Source organism: Pogona vitticeps, chromosome 1 (assembly GCF_051106095.1).
Source record: "Pogona vitticeps strain Pit_001003342236 chromosome 1, PviZW2.1, whole genome shotgun sequence".
Taxonomy (NCBI): Eukaryota; Metazoa; Chordata; class Lepidosauria; order Squamata; family Agamidae; genus Pogona; species Pogona vitticeps.
The window spans coordinates 312,858,639-312,870,793 of record NC_135783.1 but is presented as its reverse complement, the minus strand read 5'-3'; the positions used below and the strand labels follow the sequence as shown (position 1 = coordinate 312,870,793).

General features: G+C 40.1%; 1 protein-coding gene across 1 annotated transcript in view; it reads right to left on the bottom strand.

Moving 5' to 3' along the window:
* The window catches only part of COCH (cochlin), a 39,594-nt gene that overhangs the window by 5,621 nt on the left and 21,818 nt on the right, over positions 1-12,155 (bottom strand). The window contains exons 4-10 of the mRNA XM_020788409.3: positions 10,365-10,498; positions 9,068-9,130; positions 8,516-8,560; positions 8,277-8,424; positions 2,617-2,720; positions 1,247-1,473; positions 245-761 (exon numbers count right to left, since the gene is read on the bottom strand). Of these exons, the coding sequence (XP_020644068.2) occupies positions 245-761; positions 1,247-1,473; positions 2,617-2,720; positions 8,277-8,424; positions 8,516-8,560; positions 9,068-9,130; positions 10,365-10,498 (1,238 nt within the window). The remainder of the gene's footprint in view (positions 1-244; positions 762-1,246; positions 1,474-2,616; positions 2,721-8,276; positions 8,425-8,515; positions 8,561-9,067; positions 9,131-10,364; positions 10,499-12,155) is intronic.

Sequence of the window (12,155 nt, the reverse complement as noted above, 5' to 3'; positions counted from 1 at the left end):
TGGATTTTCCTTTCACTTGGGAGAAATCTATTTCAGTCACCCTTAGTTACACTGTATAGTTGCCTTGTGGAGGAAGGCAAGGTACAGATATTTTAAATAATTAAATGAATATAATACTTAAAACCTAGGTTATAATACTTATAACCTAACTTGCTTGTCATGTAATGAACATCTGTCATTCACCTAGGTTTTAAAAACTGGTGAGTTGTTATTCCTATGAATACAGATAGTGTCCATTATTTACCTGCTTTATGAGCAGCTGTAGCTGGCCCTCGGACATCATCATAAGACTGGCCATCAGTCAAAATGACTAGGAAATTTTTGTTGGCTCCATCTCTCACGGGTCCAAACACATTTACGATAGTGTAGGTAATGGCTTCTCCAGTAGCAGTACCGCCACTCATGTAGCGGATTCCTCGAAGACCAGAAAAAACCATCTCTTTTGTATTATAGTCTGTAAAGCCAAACTCTGTGCGCTGATCATAAGTGAACTGAACTGCTGCTATTTTGGCACCAACCTCCGTGATCTCAAATGATTTGGCAACATTACTGATGAATTCAAGCATGAGACGAAAGTTGCTATCACCAACACTGCTGGAACCGTCTATCAGGAAAGCAATGTTGACTGAATTGTAGCAAGTCTTGCTGCATAGCATTCGTTCATGAGCACAGAGTTTTTGAACCAATGGTTTCACGTATTTTGTAGTACCAAACCAACTTGGTATGTTATATGAAAAAAAGCCATTGTTTTGGCAAACAGCCTGTATTGAAAAGAAAAACAGAAAATGCATGGATGATCATACCTCTGCTGAGGAAATAGATTTTATCTAACCACTTTGCGTGTGGATGAGTGATGGTGGTAACAGCAGGGGCTCATTTCATGGGGCACAGTATTATGCAAAGTACACATTTTCCTATAATTCAAAAATGTACGATTTAACTCTTAGAAAAATTATTACCTTTGGATAGCTTAACTATTATCATGGTGAGTGCTGAGTCAAATGTTAATCAAGGCACTAACTATTCATCATGGCATGATTTGTGATAAATAGTGAAAAATCCCACTGCATGCCAACATCGTATTGTGATTTAACTTTTGCTAACATTTAGTAGACATTCCTTTTTTAAAATGTTATCTTGGCCACAACTACGTTTGCAGTGTGCTGATTTCTCAATTTGGAAATTTAGTTTGATACAAAATTAAACCCCTTAAAAAATAGAATTTTTTTTAAAATTCCCTTCTCACCTTCTCAATGAACCCAACATCTTGAACCATTCCGAGTTCCTCAGTTGTAGGTTTTGCAACAGACACAATGAATACATTAATACCAAATTCTCGAGCCACTATGCCAGCTTCTTCTATATCATCTGACGGCCATCCATCTATTAAAACTACAATGATTTTAGGAATGCCTTTCCGTACGCCATGTTCTGCAGAGAAGAACCTCTGGGATGTGTGCTTCAAGGCTTTTCCTGATATGGAGAGAAGTGGAAATCATCTTGTTATTATTATCATATTATATCTACTGAAAGCACAGCTTGGTCTAGTTCGACATCTACATCTAAATATGTCACAGATTAGCAAATTAATCCTAATTAATAGAAAAATGAATGGTTCTGTATGATGCAAAACAGTGCTTGTATCAAGAACTATTGGGATATTCCTACCTGTACTGCATAGATTAGTCAACCATTTCAAGCAGCAGGGTGGTAATAATGGTGTTACAAGTATAGTTGCATCTAAAAACTTGTGTTTCTTCTCTTATTTGAAATTCTATTGTTTAGCTTTCTGCAAGGCTCATGCACATAGCTGGGTATTGGGTCCATGGATTTAAACCACAGCACTGACAGTCATGATGCCACTGTCTTTGAGTGTTTTCCTAAATGAAGGCCATTCCCATATAGAGGTGACCTTCTGCAATTATGCTACTGGTTTTCTGCACTGAAGAATTTTGATCAGTGATAATTCATTTCTGATAATTCATTTCAACAGTAGAGCAAATTATATAAAACCCTTCATTTTTAGAGATGAAGTCTAGGTTGTCAACCACTTCAGTGCTGGGTATCAAGGCCTGTGTCCCATTAAATTCTTCCACCAATGGAATGACTAAGAGAGGGGTTTATTCCCTTTCCCTTTACAGAGACACCCTCTAGAGCAGTGGTCCCCAAAGTTTTTAACACTGCGGACAGATTGGGGAAGGCAGGGCAACCCCCATGTTCGCACGCATGTGCAAAGGAGTGGGGCCCTTGCGTGGGCCTGTGCAAACTCATGCACAAAGGGTGGGATGTGCTTGAAGGCACTTACACACATGCGCAAAGGGGTTGGGGCACGCACTTGGGCGCATGCGTGAAGGGGCTGGGTGTGTGTGTGTGCATGCAGGGGTGGGTGGGAGATCTGTCTCGGCGGCCTGGTGTGGCCCAGGCCATGGACTAACACCGGGCCATGGACCGGGGATTGGGGACCCCTACTCTAGAGCATGTTTAGTAGCCAGACTGCCATGGGAAGAAAAAGAAAGGTGAGGAGCATAGGAGCAGATGCTGGACTTCATGCTGGACTTTGCCCAATTGTATTCTAAAATCTGTTCTTATCTTCTGCATGCCTGATCTTGTGCTTACCTGTGTTGGCATTGCCTCCTCTGAAACCTATCTCTTTTATGGCAAATAAAACATCTTTTGATGCAGTGAAGTTTTTCAGGTAAAATTCAATTTTTGGATGCTCACTACAAAGCAACAACAGAACAAATTTGTGCTATAATAAGCAATTCTAAAATTTATGCCATTTCAGTGACACAATTTAATCTATTAGTCTTTTAAAAATCTATTTTACCATCAGTTTATGTTGTCTCCTTTTGCAAACAAGTGGTAAGAATGCCATGGAAGTGACAGGTAAAGGTAAAGGTTCCCCTTGACATTTAGTCCAATTGTGTCCAACTCTAGGGTGCAGTGCTCATCTCCCTCTCCAAGCCATAGAGCCAGTGTTTGTCCATAGACAGTTGCTGTGATCATGTGGCCAGCGCAACTAGACACGGACTGCTGTTATGTTCCCACTATGATGGTACCTACTTATCTACTTGCATTTTTACATGCTTTCAAACTGCTAGGTTGGCAGGAGCTGGGACAAGCGACGGGAGCTCACTCTATTGCATGGATTCGATCTTATGACGGTGCCACCACATCCCACATGGAAGTGACAACTGACATACTAATTGGGAGTGCAGAATTGACAGACATAAACAAAATTTTTCTATCTGTCTGTCTGTCTCTCTCTCACACACACACACACATTACATGCACACACACTCAGCATCTCCACTTCAAATTCTCAGTAATCAAGCAACCTGCTCCTTCGAAGCAGTTATATTTTCTTTTTTCTGTTTCATTTTTTAAAAAAGGGGTGTTTGAATTCTGGTGCATGCATTTCTGCGCAATGCGTTATTAGCCCCTCAGCCAAATGTGCTCTTTTCCATGCAGTTATAAAAGCAGCCATCTCATATAAACGTGACTATGAAATATAATGCAAAGTTATTTTCACAGGATGTATTTTTAAGTTCCTTATTATGAATTTCTGTTTGTTAGTATGTCTGTCATGGATGCACCAAAGAAATAATTCCACTCAAAATGCATTGGGCTCACTGGAATAAACTGTTTCCCAACACCTGTTGTGATCTCTTACTCCCCCCCCCTCCACCTGCACTACCAGAAGTAGAATGACTGTATTATTGGCTGTATAACAAAGGACACGACTCAACTAAATCTAGGAGTGCTATTTTCAGTTTAAGTCCAGCCCTGCCTTAATCTCTTTTAAGTGTTTTTCCATCATGGTCAGCCTTTCAAAACAAAAGATTTTCTTGGCACTGCAAGAGTTTTCTGAAGAACTTTGGAGACCAGATGACACTAATACCCTTGGATGAAACACTAATGGTGCTAGTGCAGTCAACAAATATAATTGGAACAATCCTTTTGTGGCTGAAATGCTTATGTGATAACTCATGGTCATGATGTGCTTATTCTTTCTTTTCGTTTACACTGTAACCAACATTGTTCTGTTGACAAGTACTGAATATAGTAGAGTTCATAATTTAATAAAAATGTTGAGGAAAGTGGCAGGGAAAAAACCTCTACTTTGGAATCTCACATATGGTTCAACTTTTAGAGAAGGGGAAAAAAGATTTATAGGCTTTTACTCTTCCTTTAGCCCAGAAATAACTGCCAGAGAAGTTACAGTGCTGGAGATTTGCCCTTCACACAAGACCAGATGTTGGGATCTGAATGAAAAACGCTCAATAAAAAGCAAAGCAAAACATGCTGCTTATATACCGCCCCATAGCGCTTCAAGCACTCTAGGCGGTTTACAAGTTAATTATGCAGGCTAAATAGGTGTATGGTTTTCAAACTGGGAAGGAGACCACAGCTCAATCGCTGAGCACATGCTCTGCATACAGACAGGTTCAGGCTTCTCTAGCAAAAGAGAGATTAAACAGTAGGTACAACTCAGCGAGTTAGAGGTTGAAAGTTAGATTTCCCCACTGTGCCTGCAGAGAGAAAGCCTTGGGCAAGCTGCAAAGTCCCAAGGTGTCCCCAGAAGAAGGGAATGATAAACCTCTTCTGAGTATTCTCTGCCAAGAAAATCCTGAGAGAAAAAGGTATCATGGTAAGTCAGAATTGACTTGATGGTGCATGATTATTATTAAAGTCAAAATAGACTGACCTGGTATAAGGCAGATTCTATGACCTCTGTCTGTTGAAAAAAAATCTGCTTATTCACATTGGACTTATTCAGAACCATTATATGGAATACAGAACATATTAAATCAAATTATCCATTCAGCCATATCTGACCCTTGGCAATTTCATGATTATTTCCAATCTTATTAAGATTATTTCCAATCTTGTACAGCTTCTTTGAGCTTCTTTATATTTTGGCTAGATGTCTGCTTTGATTACATCCAACCAACATGTTCTTTGGCATCCTCGTCATCTTTTATCACTGACCATTCTGAACATAACATCTTTCTCCAATGATGTTGATCACATGAGATGGCCGAAATAACTAAGTCTAAGTTTTGTTATTTTGCCTTCCAGTGACATGTGCGGTTTTATGCGCTTCAGCACTTCTTTATAGAACATATAGGTCCCCTGTTATTTCAATTACATTGACTGCTGAGCCATTTCTGGGCCACTACAATGGTACTGATTGTGACCTATAAAGCCTTTCATGGCTTAGGTCTAGGTTATTTGAAGGACCATATGAGGCTCTCCAGGTTTTGAGGTCTTCAGGGGAAGCTCTTCTCTCAATACTCTTGCCCTCACAAGATAAATAAAGTAGAATATTTAAAATGCTTTAAAATGCATAATAAGAACTTCATAGACAGCCTTCCCCATGGGATGCTCCCAGGCTTTGGAATGTTTTTCCACTGGTGGCTAGGCTGCCCCCCTCCCTCTTGTTCTTCCATCAGCAAAGATCTTTCTCTTCAGTCAGGCTTTTGCCTGCTGACTGGGTTGCAGACAGAATGTTAAACAGGGTACTGCACTACTTCTTTTAAATTATTATTTTTTATTTCTGCTCTTAAGTTTAATGGTCTTTCATTATTATTATAAGTTTCAAAGCATTTTAAATATTCTGCTTTATTTATCCATCATTCCCTCCATGCCAGCATTTTGTGAGCTTTCTGGGCTCATGATTTGGGAGAAATATAGGATATAATGAAGTTACACAAAGGCATAACAGAGCTTTATATGCTGAAATTTACTCCAAGCCTTTCAGAGTGTCCATTATATTGAATAATATATTAGAAGGAAATATAACCCTTCAATGTTCATGATAATCACATAACTGAAACAACCATGTTTCACTATGTCATGGTGCTGGCTAGCTATCCTTAATTCATTCTACGTATTTACAAAGTTGAGCATGAATGTTTATGCAGCTGAAAGAGCATCAACAACACACATGGGACTGTACCAACAAGCTCATAGAAATTATTTGAGAAGAAAAGGAATGGGATAGTAATAGTCCTAAAAAACTCCATCAAGGGTTCAGCATACTCTGTGGTCATGAAATGCTTATTGACTATTGTGGAAAGGTGGATGCTATTGTGGAAGAGAGTATGACTAAGCAATGAGGTCATTGAAAAAAGGCACTGTCCACTTGTGTACACTATATATCTACAACATCTAGCTAAAGTGGGTTCCTGAATTGTAAGAAGAAAAGAGAAGAGAATAATGCAATATAAACCACAATTTTCTATACCCTCTGTTTACAAGGCCAAAACATGGTGTTTGCTTGTTTGTTTTGCAGATTTTGGCCTTGTAAAAACTTAAGGTTTCAAGATACATTTTAAAAAAATGGGAAAAAAGTTAGGAAGCACATTAGCAGCATTGCAAAAAGCTTAAGGAAGACCAGGTAGGCTATGAAGTGATGAGGAATATGACGTCAACAAACTACACTGACCTTTCCTTTCTCACATGATTATTATTCTCTGGCTCAGGCCCTTACAAATAGCCCAACAGTACATTCTCCACGCTGAAGTCTCCAGCCTGTTTGCTCTAATAAAATAATGTTTGTTGTTGTTTAGTCGTTAAGTCATGTCTGATTCTTCGTGATCCCATGGACTAGAGCATGCCAGGCCCCCCTGTCTTTCACTGTTTCCTGGAGTTGGGTCAAATTCATATTGGTAGCTTCGATGACACTGTCCAACCATCTCGTCCTCTGATGTTACCAAGGTTCATAGATCTTACATTCCAGGTTCCTATGCAGTATTTTTCTTTGCAGCATCAGACTTTTCTTTCACCTCCAGGCATGTCCACACCTGAGCGTCCTTTCAGCTTTGGTCCAACCACTTCATTAGCTCTGGAGCTACTTGTAGTTGTCCTCCACTCTTCCTCAGTAGCATGTTGGAGGCCTTCCGACCTGAGGGGCTCAACTTCCAGTGTCATATCTTTTAGCCTTTTATTTCTGTTCATGGGGTTTTCTTGGCAAAGATACTGGAGTGGCTTGCCAGTTCCTGCTCCAGGTGGATCGCATTCAGTCAGAACTCTCCAATATGACCTGTCTGTCTTGGGTATCCCTGCATAGCATAGCCCATAGCTTCTCTGAATTACTCAGGTGCCTTTGCCACAATGAGGCAGCAATCCATGAAGGGGCAAAATAATGTTAGGATATAAACATGAACATCAGATCTATTTGTGATTGCAAGCCACATGATAACCTACAGGATTCAGCCTGTAGTGTATGGATTGACAGTCTGCCTGAACAGTCAAGTTTGGATTTGCTCCTGGTTCAGCCCTGACCCTGGATGCACAGATTTCAGTGGTGGCCAGAAGTGCATTAACACAATTATAGCTGGTGTACAAGCTGCAACTATTCCTGAGGATGTCTGATCTGGCCACCATGACACACACCTTAGTTATTGTTCATCTGGATTACTGCAGTGTGCACTACATGGGCTTGACTTTCTGAAACCAGTTGGTTCAAAATGCTGCAGCCAGATTACTGCAGTGTTGGTTACAGAGATCATGTAACTCCCTTATTACAATGGCTTTACTGGCTGCCAATCTGTTTCCAGGAGGAAACTGAAGCATTGGTTATGACCTAAGAAACCCTTATAAAGCTAGGGTCCAGACTATCTGAAGAACTGTATCACCTCAAAGGAGTTTCCTTGACTTTTAAGATCTCCACGACAAGACCTTCTTTCAGTCCCACTGTTCTCACAGGATCACTTGGTGAAAAAATAAGAGCCTTCTCTGTGGCTGCTCCCAAGTTTTGGAATACACATCTTTGAGAAACCAGGTTGTCCTCATTCTCTCTTTGCCTCATTATCAGGCAAAGACTTTCCTTTACAGGCAGGCTTTCAAGAAATAAATGTTTTTTTAGTAATGGTACATCTATTTAATATAGATATTTATACATGTTTTTAAAATTGTTTTTAATTGTGGTTTTAATAAATATTGTTATTTGTTTAATTTTTTACTGTTGTTTCTTATGGTGTTTTAATGGTGTGATTACTACAATCATTTTAATTGATTGTGAGCAACCTGGAGTCCCCTATGGAGAGAAAGACAGCATATTAAAGACAAACAGACTGCTGAAACAATATGATGCAGACCAACAAATTTGGAGGATTAATGACAGTAAATGGCTACTACTATCCTATTGACTTAGGTGAACCGAACAATGACAGCAAATATGTAGATTAAGAAAAGGTCTTAATTGAATGATGCCTGCTTTAAAGCACTCAAGAAAGAGTGATGCACCAAATAGGATGTATTTCTGGTACCTGGCTTGTACAACTCCCACATGTGGTCCTTCCGTTCCAATGCCCAGCATCGTTGCTATTTTCCCAACAAAGTTCTTCTGCAGATTAAATCTACGCTGCCCAATACTGTAGCTTCCATCAATCAGAAAAGCAATATCTGCTTTACAGTCTATGAACACACAAGACAGTTAACATTAAATTAAAAGTCAAATTAACACAAGAGATTTGTTTCATGTAGCATGGCCTTCGCTGTCTCCTACCTTTGTTCCCTGCTTTTTTCTCAAGAGGTTTCTTAAGTCTTTTACCTAAAAAGTACAAAACATAATTAATTATTTACAGCTAAGTAAGCTGTACAATAATGTGGCATGAAGTGAATCTAATTGGAACTACTGAGAGCTAGGTTGCATCTCATCTTTCTTTTAGGGGTTTGGTGACATACATGTTTTTTTTTTCCCCATTTATCCTCATAATGAATATGTAAACCATGCTATGCCAAAAATAATCAAGTGAGCTTCATAACTTAGTTGTCATAATGGCAGTGGAAATAGTACAATTGGAACTGAAGTTTCACACATCTGAAGGGCCCTCGTTTCCAGACTTTTCTACATTATAAAATTATGACCTGAACAATTCTTTCAGGTCTTGAAAATTAGTGGGATCCTTCTCTTCACACAGAGCTCCCTATGTGCTTCTTTGTACATGTGATACAGTGTGGATGATGTATTATATAGAAACAATAGAATAAACATAGAGACAGCTTATTTCTAAGACACTCCTAACAAGAAAAAAATATATTGATAGAACCTTCTCACCCGTGGATGGGCGTGCTGTTGAAACTGGCCGCCCTGCTGCTTCAAGTGCTCCACTTTGGATACCTATTACCATATTGGGGGGAGGGGAAACATTATTTCATTACAATAAATGTTGTGATAAAATACATTCTATGTGTATACTTTCATCTTGTAACAGAAGTTGCAAACAGACTGAAACTTGAAGGTGTTGGATCTACTTTCTGGAAGGGCTTGTTTTCCTTCACTTCCTACCCCTTTCACTTCATAGTACAGTATTATGATTTCAAAAGTGCAGAAAACTGCAGAGAGCAGAAAACCAAATGAGTACATTGCCAATATTTACAACTTCCTATACAAAAGATGGAAAAGATGGAAAAACACACTTGTTTTGAAAAGTCATCTCTCCATTCTGTTCTGTAACTTTCAGGTGGTTATGAAAACTGGTTCATTTGCCTTGCTCACTCAGAACTGACTTCTCTAAGCCAGAAATGATATCTTCTTTTGCCACTGAGGGTGTCCTGATACTGTGCAGAGATCATTTAACTATAGAAATCGGTAAATGTTTTACTGACTTTGTTTAATGCGTAGAAAAAGAGACACACAGAGAGTTCTCTTTGCCTGTCCACACTTTCAAGAGATGCACCGCGTGTGAATCATCACTTTGTACTTCCATTTCAGTGTTATAATGAACAAGTGCCCTACACGAATATAAGCACTGAGACAGAGACCCAAACTATATGTTACAGATCAGTCACAAAAATCTGAATCAGTCTCTGGAATATTAAATGGTTTCAGTTTCTACCTAAGGGTTATCTATGGCATATAATTTGACCTATAGAATGATCTTCCACCGAGTTAGTTATTCAGTGTCTCAAACATTTCATAAACATATTTATAAAGATCTCTCTCTCATCTTGTGGCTTATGCAGTAGAATGTTAGCTACACTGGTACTTCTGAACAGCAATTAGACTATGTGTAATTGCTGTTGCTCATGGCATCCTTTGAGTAAAAATAATCCAACAGCCAATGTTTTGACAGTTGCACATATTCTTGCATGCATGTTCACTTCATGCAACTTTAAAAAGGCAAACCTTTTCTTGGTAGTGCATTATTTAACTAATCTTTGATTTATTTTTTTCCTACGCTTGCCTGAAATTCTCCATCAAATATATGAAGAGGCATAGTTTGGCATGTTGCTAGTAAGACAAATAGGAAATAAAGCCAGAAAAAATGGAATACACATCAACTTCACTTTTATTCTGTACTGATAATTTCATCATCATTTACTAAATTGGTAAGACTTTGTCATTCACTTACTGGATACTGAGAATGATGATGACCATCTAGAGAGCACTTGAGACTGGACTCCATTAGCATATATTGCAGGATAGTTCTCTCGTCCTGGTAACATTTGCACTCTTACTGGCCCACCTGAACTGGCAATCAGACCTCTGCAGCAAAATAAGATTTTTCAATCTATGTATAGTTGCTTTTACCAGAATAACTAAAGATGTGTCTAACTCCACACATGAGTATTTTGCAGAAAGCATTTGGGCACAATTTTCATGTCTACCATTAAACGTTATATAGTATTAATTCTTGCAAGATATGTATTTCAGAAGCAAACAAGAAAGCAAGCATTAAATGCATTTTCACTTCAGTCCTAAACATTTACTTAAAAAATTGCAACTGTACAGTCAGTTACATGGCAGTAATTTTCAATGAAAAAGAGTAGTTACTTACCTGTAACTCTGGTTCCTCGAGTAGTCCTCTGTGTTAATCTGCGCTTGAGCAGAGCAGTTTCAGAAACTTTCACAGCTTTAAGCACTTGGTGCCAGGACCTCCCCTACACCTGGCTATATAACTCTGCCCCTAGCATCCAGTACCTCAGTCCTAAGAAACTGACCGCCTCTGTCCAGCATGCCATGGCACATGTGACAGACAGCGGGGAGGAGGACAGGATGTGTGAATTCACAAAGGACCACTCGAACCAATGTTACAGGTAAGTAACTTCTTTCTCCTTCATGGCCTCTGTGAATACACACTAATGGGTGACTGGCAAGCTGACTAACCAGGAGGAGGGATGTCACGAAAGTGCAGAAGCCATGGCAGCTTGACCTACCACAGCCTGAGCCTTTGGCCGGACATCCAGGCAGTAGTGTGAGATAAAGATAGATGGAGTGGCACATGTCTCCACGTGGCAGACATTCACAATGTCCACTCCATGGAGAAAGGCCGTTGAGGATTTTACAACTTTATTAGAGTGAGCTCTCCCTGATTTTGGAAGAGGAGTCTCTGCCAAATCATAGAGAAGACGGATGGTCTGGACTATCCATCTAGAGATGGCCTGAGAGGAAGCTGGTGCTCCAAAGGAGGAGCCAGCAAAGGTGACGAAGTGATGTTGTGAGGCACGAAAAGTGGTTGTGCGATGCACATAATATGACGGAGCACGTTTCATGTCTAGAGCGTGCAGAGCTGTCTCAAGCGGTGAAGATGGTGTGGGAAAGAAGACAAGAAGGACAGCTGGCTGGTTCAAATGGAAGGCAGAAAATACCTTAGGCAGGAAGGTAAGGTCTGGCCATAAGGTTACTTTGCAGAAAGGAGGACCTGTTCTTAGTGTAGCCAGTCCTCCAAGCTTAAGGATATCACCAGGAGAAAGCCAGTCTTGAGGTTTGGCAAGCGGAGTGATACTGATGCCAAGGGCTTGAGGGGAGGCCTCATAAGCCACCGAAGAATTAATTGGAGAGACCACTGAGGTGTTAGTGGTCTATAGGCAGGGCACATATTCTCCAGGCCTCAGAGAAATAGCTTGCAGGTAAAACGGCCCAGTCCCAGGCAAAACAGGTGAAGGAGAAACTGAAGGAATGCGTCCAGATAAATTGGCCTAGTAGGCAAATGTCATCTTGATGCAAAGTGACAGAACACCTACCCATTAAAGGAGTAGGTCAAGGTGGTAGAAGGTTTGTGAGCATGACTGAGCACGTCTGTTACTGTCAGGAAAGACTCCAAGCTGACAGGTAGAGGGACTTGAGGTCCCGATGAAATGTCCGACCTTTGTCCCGAGATAGTAGGTGAGGGACTAGCTGCAGCCTGATGTATTCTGCGGCT